This window comes from Hypanus sabinus, chromosome 27 (genome assembly GCF_030144855.1).
Source record: "Hypanus sabinus isolate sHypSab1 chromosome 27, sHypSab1.hap1, whole genome shotgun sequence".
Taxonomy (NCBI): domain Eukaryota; kingdom Metazoa; phylum Chordata; class Chondrichthyes; order Myliobatiformes; family Dasyatidae; genus Hypanus; species Hypanus sabinus.
In genome coordinates this window covers 26,364,007-26,384,589 of record NC_082732.1, presented here as the reverse complement: position 1 = coordinate 26,384,589, position 20,583 = coordinate 26,364,007, and the positions used below count along the sequence as shown (strand labels likewise).

Genomic DNA, 20,583 nt, shown 5'->3' with positions numbered 1-20,583 from the left:
GTGTTCAATCCAGACTTCAACTGAGATCCAGCTGAGTATGTTCCCAATAAGAATTTCTAAATATTGGCTTAAAATGGATAAAAAGATGAATGATGATTTTGATATCTGGATTTGCAATAAAATATCATTGTACATTTTTTATCTTTTGATTCTGTATACAAGTTTTCAAGGAAAGAAATATTTTGTTACTGAAATGCAACACTTGTGCATTAAGTTTCCACATCTGATTTGTGTGTGAACCTTAGCTGTGAGTGTGATTTTTCTACCATCAGTGGATATGAGACCTTTTTGGAATGAATACTACACTGGGTGCTCAATCTCATCAGCTCACCTTCACCTGCTTTCAGTTCTTTTTCCTGAACTTTTGTTCTTTCTACTGTTTCTTTGCTAGGGTTAAATTAGCTTCTTGTCTCTATCTATACTTGACTTGTAATGCATGACTCATTCCTAACTCTGTTGTCTGCTGTTCCTTTGCTAGTACAAGTATTGGAATACAAAATCCCGGAGGAATGAGATGACTGTTTTGGAACTATATGAGGGAACAGAGCAATACAACAGCACAGCGTTCAGTTCGCTTGACCGTCCTTTCTCTCCCATCATCTTTCAGCAGTCATATATATTTCCATCAGCCATCAGTCTGGTGGAATCCACAATCACTGAGAAAGGGATCACTAGTCGTCACCTGCTGAGTAAGTGGAAGACCTTTCTTGGTCACGCAATGGGGAGCTGTAGAGTGGGGCCTCTCTGTTCTGGGCTGATGGGACACAAGACAGGCCCAGTTACTGTGCTATAAGTTATGTTGAATGCTTTTTTTCTTTTTGGATTATTTCTTATTAATTTCTTGAGATGCAGCAAGGAGTAGGTCCTCCCGGCCTTCAAGCTGCACCGTGCCACCCAGCAATCCCCATTAAACCCTAGCCTAATCACAGGACAATTTACAACAAATAATTCACCTACTAACCAGTACATCTTTGACTGTGGGAGGAAATGGGAGCACTGGGAGGAAACCCACGTGGTCACGGGGTGAACATACAGACTCCTGACAGACAGTGGCGGGAATTGAACCTGGTTCAACGGTAGTGTAAAGCGTGTTAACCACTACGCTACTGTGCCGCCCCAAAAAAGTCAAGCATTCCATAAATTAAATTGCTAGTTTTATGATTATTGATTTGTTATTTGCTGATTTTTGAAATCCTCTGACATATCTTAAATTTCTGCATGTTACTAATGGTTTATTTGCCACAGTTAGCATATTGTGATAGCAGACCCAAGGAATGAGTGCAGAAGTGATTTGTAGGGACTATGTCGAGATTGATTGACTTTTGTTACAGGGAGAAATAAATGGACAGATGCATAGTGGAGTTTAAAAATAATTGAAAGGTCTTACAAAGCAAAGTAGGCTAAACTTGTTTTCATTATCCGTTCAGAAATCTGATGGTAGCAATGAGAAGAGGGGGGTGTCTTGGGTAATGGGGAGGGGTGGGGGGGTTGGGGATTGTCCTTAGTGATAGATGCCACCTTTTTGAGGCATTGTCTTTTGAAGTTGTCCTCTGCTGGGGATGGAGCTGCCCAGGTTAGCAACTTTCCAATCCTGTGCAGTGGCCCTCCATACCAAATAGTGATGCCACCAGTTAGACTGTTCTCCACAGTACATCTGTAGAAATTTCCTAGAGTCTTTGGTGAAATATCAAGTCTTCTCAAACTCCTAATGAAATGTAGCTGCTATCGTACCTTCTGTGTGATTGCATCAGTATGATATACCCAGGACAGATCTTCAGAGATGTTAACACCCATGAACTTGAAGCTGCTCACCCTTCCAGTGCTGATCCCTCGATGAGGACTGGTGTGTGTTCCCTCGACTTCCCCTTCCTGAAGTCCACAGTCACTTCCTTGGTCTTACTGATACTGAGTTGTTGTGGAGGCACTCAGTTAGCTGATTTGTCTCATTTCTGTACATCTCATCACTATGTGAAATGATGCCAACCATGGTTTTGTGATTAGCAAATTTATACATGGTGTTTGAGCTGTGCCTAGCCACACAGTCATGAGTGTAGATAGTAGAGCAGTGGGCTAAGAACACATCCTTGAGGTGCACTGGTGTTGACTGTCAGTGATTGTATGGATGATAGAAACGCTGGGCTGATGGATTGAAATGGTAGTGGGTTGGGACCAGACGTGAGGGTTGAGCCAGTTCTCCTCACTGTTCTGTGACATTTGCTGCACTCTTTGCTGTGTGCCTGCTCTGGCTGCTCCGTGCTTTGTGTCTGCGTGCTCCGTAATGTTTTCTGTGCTGTGTGCTGAGGATGAGGCTGTGGGCCATTCTAGGCTTTGTGTCCATGGACTCGCTTTCATTCTGAATGCTTTTTGCTTGCTTTTATTGGTTGCACAACTTGTTTTTTTTTTCTCTCTCTCTCTGCACATTTGAGTTTGTTGGATTTTGTTTTATAATGGGTTCTTTTGGGTTTTTTGTCTTGAAACTGCCTGTGAGGAGACAAATCTCAAGGTTGTATAGTATATTCATACTTCAACAATAAATGTACTTTGAACTTTGAGGAGGAGCTGTTATTTCCAATCTGCACCAACTGCTGTCCTGATAAGCAAGTCAAGGATTGAGTTGCAGAGAGAGGTACAGAGGCTTTAGCGCTCAAGTATTGATGTGATAGGCTGAATAAATCTCTCTTTGCAATAGATGCTACCATTCTATATACCAGTGAATGATGGATTTGGATTGACTTATTGTGCCCCCAATTAATCTTTCATTCTAATCAATACTTTTCTGTCTGTCAGTTGCATTACACTCTGGAGGAATCCTTTCTTTACCAAAAGCGTTTTTGGATCCTCGACGGCCAGAAGTTCCATCGGAGCAAAGCCGGTAAGTTGACACACTCCCGTATTTGATACAGGAAATGTATTCAGTTGATTGGGTAAACCTCGCAGAGATTTGTTAAGGTGGGTCACATCAGAAGAACCTTTTTTGAAGATTATCGAGAAGTACTTGGAGGATATTCACAGCTGTTGATTATCTTTAGATCGAGAAAGCATTTGGCAATGTCCTCATGAGAGGTCGGTCGGCACAATATCAAGGGCTGTAGTATTCTAGTGTCCAGGAAGAGTGCTAATGCTGGAACTTGGGGTGGAGACGGTTGAAGACAATTGATGGGGCTAATTAGTTGGTTGAATGGCAGGAAGGATAATTGGCAGGATGTCTTCAGTGGGATCCGTCAAGGGTCCATGTTACAGCAATAACTATTCACGATGTCTTTGACTAGTTCATATCCAAATTTATCAACGGCAATATTCAAGGCAGCATTAACCAGGTTAAGTATATGGTAAAACCAACCACATCGTTTGTGTACCAAAAAAAAGATAGAATATTATACTTGGTAAATGGTAAATGATATAAGGTCTCGGTACATAGATTATTAGTAGGTGAAGATGATAATGCTGACCTTTATATCTTAAGGACAGGAGACAGAACTTGTTCTTTAGCTATAAATGTATTGGTTAGCACACATTTAGAATCTTGTTTAAAATAATATAATGGTCTTGTAATATTTACCAGAATTAGTTCCTGGAATTTAGGAGCGTGGCATGGATCTGAGAGATGGTTTCAGGGTATTAATTAAAGTTATTTAGGCTAGATAGAGATAACTATTTGGGCCAAGACCCTTCATCAGCATCCCTTCAATGGTCCTGATGAAAGGTCTCAGTCTGAAACATTGAATGTTTTTCCCTTTCATTGATGCTCTCTTACTTGATGAGTTCCTCCAACTTTTTGTGTGTATTGCTCAAGATTTCCAGCATCTGCAGGATCTCTTGTATTAAAGATAACACTTTTTGCCGATTAGGATTATCTGGGAATAGTGGGTAATAGACTAAATATTAGAATTGGGTTTTCAGAAGTGAAATTAGGATTCATGTTTACGTGAATGAGGTAGACCTTATCTGAAAACAGGAATTATTGTTGATCGAATATTAATATTAGATTTTTAGCCAAAGGCATTAGGAAATGTGGAGAAGTGTTCACTGATCAGGTATGATATCATTGAATGATAGAAGTTACCCCTGTTCCTGTCCCGCTATTTTTAAGCTGTCATAGTGCTTTGTAACATAAGAATTTTAAGTCATTTTTACTTTAAACACTTATTACTTTCTCTTTCAGAGAGGAGAATTTAATTCCTTATGCTCCTGAACTACCAATCCGATCAGAATGGTATATCAACTACAATCAGTCTGTTTCCAGAGTACGGGGGATTTACACAGCTCCATCTGGTCTGGAGTCCACTTGCCTTGTGAGTATGACCCAGCCTTTTGTCTTTTGGTCTTTGACAGCATCTATCACTAGGAACAATTAACGATGACCATTAATGCCCTTAATTGTCTGGTCCTGTTGTAGCCAGCCACGGAACCAGTTTATTGTACTGGTTGATCTGGTGCATGGCTGCCAAACTGCAGTTTACTGTGTGTTAGTGAAAACTAGCAATTTAAGAATTACAAAGGACCCAGATCTGTTCAAGTGCTAGTTAATCTCCAGCTTTTATAGATGAATAATTTTAACAATTGATTGCATACATACTCACCCAGCTGCCTAATAAGGTATAGTGAGAGAACTTAACCATCTTATAACAGATGATAGATAGTTCTGGGATGTTTCATCTTATTCACCAGACACCCTGCTCACTGACTCTGAGCCAAACCAATGTCTCTTAGTATTCATTAACCTTGTTTATCCAGCTTGACAGGCAGGGGACCAACTAGTCAGTTCTGTCTGAGACCACAGAAATGGAATGTGATCATGTCCCAATGTGTGACTGACCTCCATTCTGTAACATGTACTTGTGCAATGTCGTTTTTGCCTTAGCAATCAGTAACACTGTTAGTTTCTTATTGCCTACTTTTGTTAACAGCATCACTCTTAAATCCATAGGGTAAATAGAATATTGTGAGCACTGATATCAAAGGCAGCTTATGTTAAATAGTCTACAGACATGTGCTATGTATATCTATTTATTTTTATTGCTTGGCTGAAATCACTTGGCTATATCTGAACATAGTGAGTTTTATAAGACCATAAGACATAGGAGTAGAATTGGGCCATTCGGCCCATTTGAATGTATTCTGCCATTTCATCATGGCCAATCCATTTCCCTCTTAACCTCATACTCGCCTTCTCCCCATAACCTTTAATGCCCTGACTAACCAAGAACATATCAATATCTGCTTTAAATGTACCCAGTGACTTAGCCTCCACAGCAGCCTGTGGCAATGAATTCCACAGATTTTCCATCCTCTGGCAAACGAAATTCCTCCTTACCTCTGGTCTAAAAAGACATTCTTCTATTCTGAGTCTGTGCTCTCTGGTGCTAGACTCACCCACCAAAGGAAACATCTTCACCTTCATCTTGGACTTTCAATATTCGATAGGCTTCAATTAGATACTCTCCCCCCCCCCATCATTCTTCTAAGTTCCAGCTAGTACAAGCCCAAATCACTGCTCAAATGATAACCCTTTCATTCCTGGAATCATTCTTGTGAACCTCCTCTGAATCTTCTCCAACGTCAGTACATCCTTTCTTGAATAAGGGGTCTGAAACTGCTCACAATACTCCAAGTGAGCCCCGCCTGTGCCTTTTACAGCCTCAGCATTACATCTTTGCTTTTGTATTCTAGTCCTCTTGAAATAAATGCAAACATTGCATTTGCCTTACCACCAATTCAATCTGCAAATTAACCTTTTAGTAATCCTGTGTAAGCATTCCCAAGTCCCTTTGCATCTCATATTTTTGAATTTTCTCCCCATTAAAAAAAAAACCTGGCCACAAAGCAATGAATTCCTTCATTCAAATCATTGATGTATAACAAAACAAGAAGCTGCCTGAAAACAGACCCCTGCGGAACACCAGTAGTCTCTGGCAGCTAGTCCAAAAAGGATTCCTTTTTCCCCACACTTTCCCTCCTGCCAATCAGCCAATGCTCTATCCATGTTAGTATGTTTCCTTCATGTGTGGCACTTTGTCAAAGGCCTTATGAAAATCCAAGTACACAATATCCACCAATTCTGCTTTCTCTATCCTGCTTGTTGTTTCTTCAAAGAATTCCATCAGGTTTGTCAGGCAAGATTTTCCTTAAGGAAACCATGCTGACTTTGGCCTATTTTGTCATGTCCCTTCAAGTACCCTGAAACTAGATCTTTAACAATTAACTCCAACTTCATAATGTGTCAGACTTTATTCCTAGCACTGTGATCTTTAATAACTTGTCTAAGTTGGGATTTCAGTAGCATACACAATTACTGCAGAATATTCTATATTACAGCTAATGGTGGAACTCCTCAATCATACAGGTAGATGCTGTGTGTTTCTTCTCCAGACATGATCAAGGCCTTGAAAGAAAACAAGTAATTAGTACAACCATTCCTTGGAAGGGCTAAGCCCAACAGGAGCTTTGTTTTAGTGGGAAGAGAATCACTGGCACCCTAGATCTAACCAGTGACTATGTTTTCTTTTGTTTCAGGTTGTTGTCTATGGATTGGACATTTTCCAGACACGAGTTTATCCATCAAAGCAATTTGATGTTTTAAAAGATGATTACGATTACATGCTTATCAGCAGTGTTCTCCTTGGACTGGTTTTTACAACCATGATCACAAAGCGCCTTGCGCAGGTGAAGCTTCTGAATCGAGCCTGGCGATAGATGTCATCACGTTTTAAGAGTATAGTTGTCTCCTCATTGAGTGGAGCTGAAGATGGGTGCATCCTTAATAAGGACACAAATGTTCTTGTACCCATGTACATACTATGTATATTTTTGGTAACACACTCTCAGTTGGAAACAGAGTGACGGACACTTTCACGAGCAGATTTTATGAAAAGTTGGTTTCATTGTTGTAAAAATTAATTTGTATCTATTGATCAGAATTTTTTTGAGATGAATGGTATTTTTGTTCATCTAAAGTGGCTAGGAGATGAAAGGGGAACTTTTGAAGGTTATGTGTGACAATTAATGTCTGCTGAATTTGAATGTTTCCTGGTGCTCTGCTTTTAATCTTTAGCCTTTGCTGCATTTTTAGAACTGGTTGATACATTATTTGAAGATGGATGTTGCCTCAAGCTCAGGTTCCCTATAAATATGAATGCTGGACACTAGCTTCATTGTCCCTCATTGGACAGAAAATCTTGGTCTTTTTGTCTATCATTCTGACAATGTCCCTTCAGTCTAACTCACGCCTGTGAGGCAGGATACACACTGTTTTCATAAGAGCTGAATTCACCATGCCACTAGGTGATGTTGTCTTCCCTGTAACACTGTCCACCCTTCAGCATCATCTGCAATCCCAAAACAATTAATTGGATAATAAACTACTGACTTGCATCTTTTAATGACGTGGTTATGTTTACCTCTTCCCTAAGTGAAATAAGAAAAGCTTCTATAATTGCATGTTGATAATACTTGAGGTGATTGATGTGGGACAGTTGATTGATTCTTGCAAGAATTTGCAAACTGTATTGTTATTTTTTTTAATAGTATTGCCAAGTTGGTGTGTGAGGAAGTTTGGGATTGTAGAGTGAATCTCCACCCAACAAATGTGTGAAAGACAAAAATTGTGAAAAAAATTGAGATTTGAAGGTGCACAATAAGAATAGAGGACTTTAACTGTTTTGGTTAACTGTTTTGGATATTTAATATTTGACTGCTGAAAATCTGACCTTGAAAGGGATTTAGAGTCAGCTTAAAATGTGCAATGGATGAGTGAATTAACAGAATTTTAAGCCTGAATACCCGAGAGTCTAATTATTTGCCCAAGTTACATCACTGTTTTGTAAGGGGGGGGGGGTTCAAATGATCATTGTAACCTTCTTCTCCTTGTTAGGTGTTTTACTCCCTCCGTTGCCTAAAATTTAAATACAGCCACATCAAAAACATTGATACTGAACTGATACTGAATGCATTAAAATTAATGCATTGAAATGTGTTAAATAGAGATACTAATTTATGTTTGAGATATTGTTTTTGAAATCATTAAATAATGTTACTGTGTCACTGAACTTGGTTTCCTCCTCCTTTGGTTGTAGGTACTGTGTGGGGTGGGAAATAACAAAATCCACAGTAGTATGTCAGACAAATTATTGAATTTGTTTTTGACATGCATGGACCATCACTTTTTCTTTTCACTGCGGGCTGTAGTATGTTTTTGATCTTTATTCTCATTTCAGCATTTTAAATTTATAACATTTATAAAGGTTATAAATGCCCTGGCATTTAATACAATGGCTGGGTTTTGCTGCATCAAGCTCTCAGCTTTGTTATAAAAATTAATTGTTTATCTTGTAAACCAAATAACATCTGTGAAACAGCAAGCTCCACAAGAACAATGAGAGAAATAACTGTCTTGGACATGTTGATTGACAGAAGTGTAGGCCAGATAACTGTGGAGATCTCCAGACTCCAGTATAATGGATCATTTGTTTCCTCTAGAATGAACAGATAATATTTCCGACAATACAGTACTCTCTCAGTACTGTCCTAAATTCTCACATTGGGTTATGTGCTTAATTCTTGATACTGATTAGAATCCTCAAACTCTTGACTTTTATCAATGAATTAAAGTTAACAGCTTGCAAAAACTAAGTTACTGTGGGCAGAACATTGATGAAAGTGCATATTTACTGTTTGTTTAAAAATTTTAATTACAATTTACCCTATGATCTTAAAATCATGGGTTTATGCCTAAAATAGACAAAAGTAAAACTTTGGCCTTTCTGCCCTTTTTGCTGCCTTGATTATTTTCCTTTGGTAAAGAAGGTTCAAATCTGAAAATTTCAGTGATGTAAGAAGGATTTATAGATTTATAGCCAGTATCTTAATATTGCAGAGGGAGGAAAAAATGAAAATTCACTTGTGCTTTCAGTGTTACTGCTTTTCTGAACAATCTAGGTTGGATCAATGCAAAGCTGTCAACAATTAATTTCAAACCGATCTTAATTTTTCTCTCTATAATTATTTGCGCGTGTGAAATTGTGGAATTGGATGGAGGTGGAGGAAAGAGTAGGAATAACATGGTCCTGATTAAAAAAAATACCGTGTTTTGGAAACCAAAACTTGTAGATTTGATATAACTGTTATTTTATGTTAACTATTTTTGCATTGTGTATATGTCGTTGGTTTCCCCTTGTGTTCTTTTACGTATTTATTCGCATGTTGTTATTAGTTTTGACCATCTTTGGTTTGGATTTACGTTTGTACATTTAATTGTGATAAACTAGGGGTCGATACAGCGCAGTTGAAAATAAGCCATGCTACCTGACTTTATTAATGCCAGGAATTTCAAAGCTAAAACACCAAAAGAGGAAAGATTAATGTTAATTAAGTTTAAGAATGTGGGGGAACAAGTCGAAAACAAAGTATACTGTAGTTGCTGTGGTCAAATCAACACGTACAAAAGCTGGATGAACTCAGCAGGTCGGGCAGATTTCAACGGATGCTGCCCAACCTGCTGAGTTCATCCAGATCTTGTACAAGTCGAAACATGATTCGCTCCCCCACCCCCGTTCTGATGAAGTGAGACCCATTTCGGGGGCTCGATAGGCAGAAATACCTGAAGGTCTCGTTATTCAGAGGGGTTCGGCAGTCCGGAACTCCTTGCGCTGCGCACCAGCGGTGTAACGCGGCTGCGCGTGGTTGTTGTCGGAAGGTTCAGTCCGTTGCACCGGTCTGCCCACGGAAGATGGCGCAGAATTCGGCGTCGGCCCAGCAGCCTGATCCAGACTGGAGTGCCGCCGTCCGCCCGCTTCTCGCTGCCTCCTATTCCACCTTCGAGCCGCGAGATATTTCTCAGCTCTTCAGCTCAGTCATTAACAGGTAATGCGAGAAATCGTGTTTCACAGACAGCCAGGGACGAGGAAGCTGACTGGGTCAGCCCTAGCATCAGCCCTGGGCCGTGGGGCTTCCCGTTGCTTCTGTGGCGGTACGAGACCACTAGCGGCACATACGGCTTTTGATTCTAACGAGGTATCTGAGCGAGTGTCAGGAAACAGCTGCAAGTCCCTCGGCCTAAAACAACAGCCGGGAACTTTCTAGAATACGATGGAAGTGAGGGGAGGTGCCGCGGTGTTTTATAAACCGCACCCCTTATCTTTAGCATTGATAGAATTTATGCCCTTCCGGCTCTACAATTCTCCGCATCCTTATTCTGTTTTCATTCCACAAAGACTTGCTTACAAACAATGCGATTATCCCCCAACGTTTCACTAATTACATTTGGATTGCGATCAGTGGTAGAAACGCGGGGATGCCCAGGTTTTAATGAAGGTCAAGGAGGCGGTGGGGTTTAGGGAAGGGATATCAGGAGCCACACTGCCTGCCTCGGCTGTCAGTGCCCGGGACTTAGAAGCAAATAATGTTCAGGAAGCTGGGGTAGAATGATAAAGTTCAGTCAGTGGGATAAGATTGACTTGAAACAAGCTATTTAGCGCCTATATTGCTTAAACACCAGGCATGAACAGTGCTATGTAATTTTTAGTGATTTATTATTTTGCTGCACCTTAGTGATTTTCTTACTGGCAAGATTCAAATTAATGAAGTTCTTGTATCTAGATACCTGGTAATCTGGAGAGTTTGCACAAGTTCCCTCCCAATATTTCCAGAGGCTTGCCACAAATAAATGGAGCAAGCCAGAGAAATCTGTATTACTGAGTATCTGTCGCTACTGGTTTAAACTCTGAGACAGTCAGTATTGGTGGAAAGAAAAATAATTTTATTATCTTTCAAAAGTAGGAAAAGTTTAAAAATAAAATATTACTGAGAAGTCATGGGTGGGGGAGGAGAGTCAGAGAAAATATTGCAAAATGATGGGGACCAGGAAAGATTCTCCTCTCTCTCTCTCTGTCTCATATTTTCTCCAGGGGTGGTTATTAGGTAAATACAAAATGCCTGAAAGGGTGTTTGGAGAGAAAGCAGAGAAGTGGTTTCTGCCAAATTGCTCTCACATCAGAAGGTATAGAACCAATAGTGAAATAGTCTTTTTTGGCTGTAATCATTAGAACTTTATAAAAAGCCTTAACATAGATCTCCCGAGAATACCAAGATCTCATCCTTCCTGCCATTGTTTCTCTTTCTTCACATTTTTCTGTTTCAGTTTGCAGTCACTTCACAGCCCTCCAGTGTTATGTGTTCCAGGACTAAAGAGTAATGCCATCAAATAATTATTGCTTTTGTTTTGCTGAATGTTCTTTACCATTCTTATGAATCCTTTCATTTTTTTCTGTATGCCTGTATTTTGTTCATCTATCTGTCTTGTACAGAGTCTTGTATTTTGAGTAGTGTAATCACAAAATATTCACTCACATATTTATAAAAGCCTTAATTTTCTGCTGAAGGAGTTGTATGTAGGCTTTGGGGTTTGCTCCAAACAATATATAGTATTGCTAATGCTACCAAAGGACTGTAGATCTCTCTATAATGAGATCCTAGTATGCCTGATATTGGTAGGCTGTGTTGTTAATTGGAGATCTTTTGTGAGTGCAGTTATCCATAACAATAGATCCCAGTCTCCTGATCAACAGTGATCCCTGTTGATGGGGAGGGGTTGTGAGTTAGTGACAGTAATGCTACTGAATATTAAGGTACACTGATGACACTTTCTTGTTGAATGTGATATGTGTTGCAATTGTGAATTTCCACTTAGGTTCAAAGTTCATAGTAAATTTTAATATCAGGGTACATGTATGTCAGCACATACAACCCTGAAATTCTTTTTCCTGTGGGCATAGTCAGCAAATCTATAGAATAGTAACTATAACAAGATTCAGTGAAAATCAAGTAGAGTTCAGAAGATGACAAACTATGTAAATGCAGATATAAATAAATAGCAATAAATAATGAAAACATGAAATAACAAGATGAAGAATCCCCGAAGTGAGATCATTGATTGTGGGAACATCTCAATAGATGGACAGGTTAGTGCAGCGACTGCCTTTTGTTCAAGACCTTAATGGTTGAGGGTGGTTCTTGAACCTGGTGATGTGAGTCCTGAGGCTCTTCTACCTAATGGCAGCAGCAAGAAAAGAACAAGGCTTAGGTGGTGAGGATCTTTAATGATAGATGCAGCTTTCCTATGACAGTGTTTCATGTAGATGTGCTCAATGATCGGGAGAGCTTTAACTGTGATGTACTGGGCTAAATCCATTACCTTTTCCAGGATTTTCTGTTCAAAGGCATTTGTGTTCCCATACCAGGTCACAATGCAGCCATCAATACACTCTCCACTACACATCCGTAAAGGTTTGTCAAAGTTTTTGATGTCATGCTGAATCTCCACAGAGTCCTAAGGAAGTAGAGACTATGTTGTGCTTTCTTTGCAATTACATTTACGTTCTAGGACCAGGACAGTTCCTAAATTAGTAACACCCAAGAAAAGCCCAAGTTTGAATAATGCTCAGGTTTTGGTGCTTGTAGACACTGCTGAATTTTCAGATGAGCTGTGAATGGAACTGAAGACAGGTGAACAGCCTTATTTCTGATCTTAAGAAAAGTAATTCATTGATCAGCTGAAGGTGCCCTCCCTGTGAATTACTAGTGCAAATGCCCTACAGCTGAAATTGGGTATAATTCCAATCAGTAGAAGGTTTTTCAGTTTTGCAACATGGAAAACTGATGTGGCAGCTGTGGGAGGATGCTGAAAGGAATTTGTTTTCCTGTGTTTGATTTGACACAAAAATTTTGCTAGATCTATTGAATCAGTACGCTTATGGCTACTTCTCCACCATCTCTATCTATACTGTTGGGTTACCATCTTCATTCTGTTTAATCAGTAGTCCATGTGCATGTAGGGACTGGTGGTGGCTTGTTTTTTAAAAATAACCACCTTTATCCAAGAACAACATCATCTTAAACTGCTCTCCCATTTAAAATACTTCATACTTTCATTGGTGTAGAAACTAAATACATTTCCCATCTCCTGGCAATTTGCAGAAATCACATCTAAGTGACATGCAAGTGAATTATTTATACAATACTTGCAAAAATATCTGCTGCAACAAGAAATTTAAATGGTGTATATCTGCAGCAAGAGAATCTTCGAATTGTTGATGTTTCAGATCAATGTTTTTCAACAGTATCTGCTGAGTATTTATTGTATTTTCATGTGCTAGAAATTTGGAGTAAGATATAGAAGCCATTTCTCTGAGTACATACATAAAGAATATAAATATCCTGCAACTGAAATGCTTGTTATTATATTGTCCAGATTTGCCTTTCTGCTGTGCAAAAGGAATTCACCTCTTGCCTAATCAGTCTCCATAGAGAGTGCACCTAATAAGACTCAGTGATATGATGAGATTTTTGTATGCAACTGTTTGTGAGGATATAATTGCAGACTATGATTAATTTGTAAAATGTTTTGTTCTGCAGTATTTTACTAGAATGATTTATGGGTCCATTGGTGAGAAAAGTTGCAGTTCATTTGTGTAGATTCTTGACAAAATTTGTTGGTGGTGTGCACCTAACCAAATAAACTGCTGAAGCTCCAAAATGAAGGGAGTTCTTGCTACCTCATCAGGCAAGGTTTTACAGCTAGTCAGAACATTGAGACTTTGCCCATTTGCTGTTGGTTACTGCCCAGGGTGGTGCAATATCCAATAACATAGGGGCTTCATTATCTTGCACATTAGCAGGAGTAAAGTAGGTTCTTTTGGTGCTACCTTCATAATCTTTTAAATAAGGGTATACTATTGCTGTTATTGATCAATGACATTACTGCAAATAAAATGAGTGAAACTGTCAAAATAAAATTTATTATCAGAATATGTACATCACACCACAATGAACCCTGAGATTCTTTTTCCTGTGAGCATACTCAGCAAATCTATAGAATAATAGCGGTAAACAGGGCCGATGAAAGAGCAAGTAGAGCATAGATGACAACAATCTGTGCAACTATACAAAGAAATAAATAGAGCATGAAATAACAAAGTAGACACTCCTTAAAATGAGATCAATGGTTGTGGGAACATTGCAGTAGATGAGTAGTTATCCTCTTTTGTTCAAGAACCTGATGGTTGAGCGGTAGTAACTGTTATTGAACCTGAGTCCTGAGACTCTTGTGCCTTCTACCTGATGCAGCAGTGAGAAGAGCATGGCCAGGGTGGTGGGGATCTTTGATGAAGGATGCTGCTTTTCTACAACAGCATTTCGTGTAGCTGTGCTCAATGGTTGGGAGGGCTTTACCAGTGATGAACTCAGCCAAATCAACTACCTTGTGTCAGATTTTTTTGTTCAAAGGCATTGGTGTTCCCATACCTGCCTGTGATGCAGCAAGTTAATACGCTCTCCACAACACATCTATAGAAGTTGGACAAAGTTTTTGATGTCGTGCTGAATCTCTGCAGACTTCTGAGGAGGTAGAGGTGCTGTCATGTTTTCTTTGCAGGTCCTCTGAGATAGTGACACCCAGAAATTTAAAGTTACTGACCCTCTTCATCACTGATTCTCCAATGAGGATTGGCTCATGGACCTCTGGTTTCTCTCTCCTGAAGTCTATAGTCAGTTCCTTGGTATTGCTGAAATTGAGTGAGAGGTTGTTGTTATGACACCACTCAGCCAAATTTCCATTCTCCCTCCGATATGCTGATTCATCACCACCTTTGAAATGGCTCTCAGCAGTGGTGTCATCAGCAAATTTGAATATGGTGGAGCTGTGCTGAGCCACACAGTCAGTCATTGGTGTAAAGCAACAGCCCTATGGTGCACCTGTGCTGATGGAGATTGTAGAGGAGATGTTTTTGTCAATCCGAACTGACTCGGGTCTTCAAGTGAGGAAACCCAGGATCCAATTGCACAAGGGGGTATTTAGGCCCAGGTCTTGGAGTTTGCTTATTAGTTTTGAGGTGATGATGGTGTTAAGTGCCGAGCTGTAATTGATAAAGAGTATTCTTATGTATGTATTCTTACTGTCCAAATGTTCCAGGGTTGTGTGAAGAGCCAGTGAGATGGCATCTGCTATGGACCTATTACTCTGATAGGCAAATTGATCCAAGTCGGCACTCAGACAGGAGCTGATGTGCTTCAATACCAGCCTCTCAAAACATTTCACCACTGTGGATGTGAGTGCCACTGGGTGATAGTCATTTAGACAGGTTACCATGCTCTTCTTGGGCATCGATATGATTGAAGCCTGCTTGAAATAGGTGGGTACCACACACTGCCAAAGTGAAAGGTTGAAGGTATCTGTGAACAACCAGCCATTTGGTCATCACGGGTCTTCAGTACTCCGCAAGGTAACCCATCTGGACCAGATGGTTTCCTTGCATTCGCCCTCTTGAAGGCAGCTTTATGTATTGAGACCAAGGATCATTAGGAGATGTGGAGGTGTGTGATGGTTCCTCATTGTTCTGCTGGTCAAAGCATAGAAGGCATTGAGCTCAATCTGGAAAGGTAGCTCTGCAGTCCCCATATCACTTGATTTAACTTCATTGGAAGTTATTGCGTTCAAACTCTGCCACAGCTGTCATGCATCTCTCATTGATTCTAGACTAGTCTGGAATCTACACTTCACCCATGTGAGGGCTTTTCGGAGATCATACCTGCATGTCTTGTAGCATTCTTGATCTCCAAACTTGAATGCCTCTGATCTGGCCCTCAGCAAATTCCAGATTTCATGGTTCATCCAGGGCTTGTGATTGTGGAAGAAGGTGAATAGTTTCGTGGGGACACACTTACCTTCAGGTGTTTTAATGAAGTCTGTTACAACCCCAGTGTAGTTATTCAGATCCTTAGCTGAATGCTTGAACACAGGCCAGTACACTGACTCAAAGCAATCCTGTAATCGTTTTCTGCCTCCCGCAACCATCACTTAGTTGTCTTAATCTCTGGAGCCATATTTTTTGGCTCTGTCTGCATGCAGGTAGGACAACAGCCAGATAGTCTGATTTGTCAAAATGCAGTCTAGAAAAGGAACGATGGGCATTCCTTATACTGTAGCAGTGGTCAGCTGTGTTGGGACCTTCTTCAAGCAGGACTAGTTGAAGTCACTGACTATAATTTGAAATCCATTGGGATGTGCTGTTTCTTGTCTGCAGATAACATCATTTAGTGTTGTGAATGCTTTATTGTAGTCAGCCTCTGGTGGTATATATACTGTGGTCAGGATCATGGATGAGAACCCCTGAGGCAAATAGAATGGTCTACATTTGATCATTAGGTGTTCTCAGTCAGTGGAACACAAGCTCGGCATAACCCCCACATTGGTACACCAAACAGAATTGACCAAAAAGTTCATTTCCTTACCAGAGTTTGTGGTTTGTTCCCTTCTGAAAATTGTAAATCCTTCTGGCCTGACAGCTATGTCTGGTGTGTCCACTGATAGCCAAGTTCAGTACAGTAAATTTGAGATCTGCCTCTGATACAGCAGCCTTGCCCTGAGATCATTGTTGTCCAGAGATTTTGATGGTAGATGTGCTAATACTTCAGCAACATTGCAGAATGGAACCTCTGCCAGAGGTTTGTGATGGATTTTTAAAAAAAATCTGTGGAATTACTGTGAATAAGGGCAGGAGCATTCTCCCTGATCTCTGAGGACAGCATTTATTTTTGGCCAAAATCATTACATGCAGAGTATTTCAGTTCTTTCAATATAGCTCTTCAAATTGGTTGTCATGCTTTCTGCAGTATAATCATGACTCCAGTTCAACAAAACAAAAGATTTATCTTGAAATTCTGAATGTGTTAGTGAAGATTATTTGCTCTCCAATAACTTCATGAGACCTGATATCAAGGTTCTGGAGGCTGGATGGCTTGTGGAGGATCATTAACAGCAGTTTTCAGTCTCAGTTCCTCATGCTGCATTTATTCAAATAAAGGGCTTTCAACTTCAAAATTTCAATATGGACTTTCAAGGTACACCAAAAGTGTATTATTTTGATCAATATTTTAATATTACTGAAGGTGATATGTGGTCTGTGGATGCAATGCAATTCCCCACCCTTTTGTGTAATGCATGATATAGGCAGACTCTGGAATATGTCTGACTTCATCAGGCAGCTGGTTGTGGAGGTGTTAAGTGACAATATTAAGGAGAATTTTAATTGCGATCTTCAATTCTGAACAAGAATGAACCTGTTTAATTTGAAAATGGATCTATACAATTGTGTTACCTGCAAAATTCAAGTGAGAAGGTCAATATTGCCTCACTTAATTGCTGACTAGAACACAGATGTAGCAGCAGTTATGTTTCTCATCCTTCAGGTTAGATTTTGATTGAAATTTACAGTGAGACCCTAGATTTTTTTTTTCTTAAAGGATTTGAATTACAGAATAAAGGCAGGTAAATGGGATTGTGATGTATGACTAGATTGATAACTGGAACGGGGTTATTTTGATTGTTATATGTGGCCAGTACCTAATTTCTTGGCAAGAATCACAGCATAATGTACTTGGGAATTATATATTTTTCCACATATATCACCCTTTAGTTATCAATATTAAAATATTGATCAAAATAACACTTTTTGTTACCTTGAAGCACATACTGAGATTTTGAAGTTGAAAACCCTTTATTTGAATATATGCAGCATTTTGTAACACCATAGATAAATTAGTGGTGGAAGCTAATGTGATCTAGTTATTAGAGATGTGGCAAAGGGATGAAGGGTAGGAACTGAATATTCCATGAATAACCTTTAGAAAAGTCAGGCAAAATAGAAAAGATAGGATGGTGCTCTTATTGTTGTAAACTTCTTTCGATCTACCTGATGCAAAGACACCACGTACTATGGTGAAAGTAACTTTAACTCTTTACTAGCAAGTTACTCGAGAGAACCCTTCTTAAGCACTCTCTCACGGAGGCTGCTTCGAGGGTCTCTCTCTTCTGAAGCAATAGGCAGTTCTTTTTATATACATGCAGTCACATACACAGATACATGTGGGTTCACCGCCTTAGTTTCTGTACAGATGAGTATTGTTAACTTTATCAGTCATAAATTGTTCATATAACAGTTTTAATTGCTACTATGTCTAGTTACAGACAGGTACAGACTTACAATTCAAAGCCTCCTGCCCTTGAAAATAGCCACTTTTTAAAATGCTTATCTTGCAGGTGCCATAAGGAATACAAAGCAAAATCGGTTTCTCGCAGCAATTAATCAAGGAATGATACAAGTTACTCTAAGCAAAACCGAAGTTAAGTGCAGATTGCATACCAAGGATGATGTCACCCACTCAGCTTACTTTATGAGAAAGCATTTGGGCTTCTGTAGTTTTTTCTCAAGATTTTAGCTGCTGTGACCCTTACAAAAAATAGCCAGGGTCACAAACTGCCTACAAAATGCTAACTTCTTAATATTACATTATTAAAGATTGTGATAAAATAGTAAAGAAAGCCTTTAGCTCAGAAATTCAAAGAATAGTCAGTTAAGTGAAGCTAAGAAATAACTGAAAATGTTGGGAGTTATAGAAAGGCCTCCAAAGGTAATTGGAATGCAGGAGAGTATAAATCAGGAAATTAGAGATGCGTATAGCAATGCAATAATTGGAGACTTTAATTGACGTATAACTAATGTTAACTGATAGCTCAGAGAGTATGTAGCTCATGTGGTTGATGGTGGGTTGAGTTGTTCTCTGACCTTGTCAATCCATTCGTCAACATTTTGTCACCATACAAGGAGACATCAACCTGTACCTTATAAAGTGGGCAGTGACTGTTCACGGTTTTCTGCTGCTGTAGCCCATACACTTAAAGGTTCGATGTGTTGTGCGTTCAGAGGTGCTGTTCTGAACACAACTGTTGTAACATTGTCACAAGCACATGAACATCAGCCAGTGAGAAGAGTTTAAAAGGAGCTGGTTATTTCTTCAGTGGTTTGATCAGGGCACAACTGCACAAGTGTGTGGACGTCAGCCCCTGAGAATAGCGAGAAGAGTTTAAAAGGAGGCACCTTATAGAGCGGCGAGATAGACTAGCATCCTATTTGGTGGTGGGGGGGTTGGGGTGGCAGTCTTGTACTCTCATTCACTTCACACCACGGAAACCGGCCTAAGGAGCCTATAAGGCTCGGGACAGACTTTAATCTTTAATCTTATAGAGCGGGTAACAGAGTAGGAAGGCATTGGCTCAATGAGGCTTTGGCGACAACGTGTCGAGGCAAGGTAAGTTGCCCATGTAGAATACAGACAGGAAGAATGTGTGTGAGGCCGGTGTTCTGTGCTCGGTGTCAAATGTGGGAAGTCCGGGAGACTCCCAGCCTCCTGGAAAGCCACACCTGTGCTAGGTGCGTCGAGCAGCAGCTCCTTAGGGACCACGTTAAGAAACTGGAGATGCAGCTCAATGACCTTCGTCTGGTCAGGGAAATTGAGGCGGTGATAGAGAGGAGCTATAGGCAGGTAGTCACACTGAGGCCTCGGGAGGCAGATAAGTGGGTAACGGTCAGGAGAGGGAAGGGCAGGAAACAGAGGCTAGGGAGCACACCTGTGGCTGTACCCTTTGACAATAAGTACTCCTGTGTGAGTACTGTTGGGGTGGGTGGCCTACCTGGGGGAAGCAACAGTGGCTGCACCTCTGGCACAGAGTCTGGCTCTGGCTCAGAAGGGCAGGAAAAGGAAGAGGATGGCAGCAGTGATAGGTGACTGTATGTTTAGGAGGTCAGGCGATTCTGTGAACACAGGAAAGAAGCACAGGTGGTAGTTTGCCTCCCAGGTGCCAGGGTCTGATATGTTTCTGATCATGTCCATGATATTCTGAAGTGGGAAGGAGAACAGCCAGAGGTTGTGGTACATATTGGTACTAACCACATAGGCAAGAAAAGGGAGGAGGTCCTGAAAGCAGTCTACAGGGAGCTAGGAAGGAAGTTGAGAAGCAGGACCACGAAGGTAGTAATCTCGGAAATACTGCCTGTGCCACGTGACAGTGAGTATAGGAATAGAGTGAGGTGGAGGATAAATGTGTGACTGAGGGATTGGAGCAGGGGGCAGGGATTCAGATTTCTGGATCACTGGGACCTATTTTGGGGCAGGAGTGACCTGTACAAAAAAGATGGGTTGCACTTGAATCCCAGGGGACCAATATCTTGGCGGGGAGGTTTGCTAAGGCTATTGGGAGAGTTTTAATTTGGGTTGCTTGGGGGGTGGGAACCAAACTGAAGAGATGAGGAAGAGGTGGTTGGCTCACAAATAAAGAAAGCTTGGAAACGGTGTGAGAGGGAGGAGAGAAGGGATGCGTTCAGACTGATGGTTTGAGATAATGTCTTTTAATGCAAGAAGCATCATGGACAAAGCGGATGAGCTTGAGAGTGTGGATCAGTTTTGGAGCTATGATGTTGTGGTCATTACAGAGACTTGGATGGCTCAGGGGCAGGAGTGGTTACCGAGAGTGCCAGGATTTAGATGTTTCAGAAAGGACAAGGAGGGAGGCAAAAGAGATGGGGGTGTGACACTGTTGATGAGGGACAGTGTCACAGCTGTGGAAAAGGAGGAAAACATGGAGGGATTGTCTGGGAGTTTCTGTAGGTAGAAGTTAGGAACAGGACTGGGTCAATAACTCTACTGACTTTTTTTAATAGACCATCCAATAGTAACAGGGACATTGAGGAGCAGATA

The 20,583-nt window shown here is 40.5% G+C and overlaps 2 protein-coding genes across 2 annotated transcripts in view; both read left to right on the top strand.

Annotated features, from left to right (window-relative positions):
• The window catches only part of emc1 (ER membrane protein complex subunit 1), a 36,169-nt gene extending 28,124 nt beyond the window's left edge, over nucleotides 1-8,045 (top strand). Inside the window, exons 19-22 of the mRNA XM_059952036.1 lie at nucleotides 479-689; nucleotides 2,788-2,872; nucleotides 4,163-4,292; nucleotides 6,514-8,045. Of these exons, the coding sequence (XP_059808019.1) occupies nucleotides 479-689; nucleotides 2,788-2,872; nucleotides 4,163-4,292; nucleotides 6,514-6,693 (606 nt within the window). The 3' untranslated portion in view covers nucleotides 6,694-8,045. The remainder of the gene's footprint in view (nucleotides 1-478; nucleotides 690-2,787; nucleotides 2,873-4,162; nucleotides 4,293-6,513) is intronic.
• Nucleotides 8,046-9,605: 1,560 nt separating this feature from the next.
• The window catches only part of ubr4 (ubiquitin protein ligase E3 component n-recognin 4), a 223,878-nt gene continuing 212,900 nt past the window's right edge, over nucleotides 9,606-20,583 (top strand). Inside the window, exon 1 of the mRNA XM_059952034.1 lies at nucleotides 9,606-9,858. Coding sequence (XP_059808017.1) covers nucleotides 9,725-9,858 — 134 coding nt within the window. The 5' untranslated portion in view covers nucleotides 9,606-9,724. The remainder of the gene's footprint in view (nucleotides 9,859-20,583) is intronic.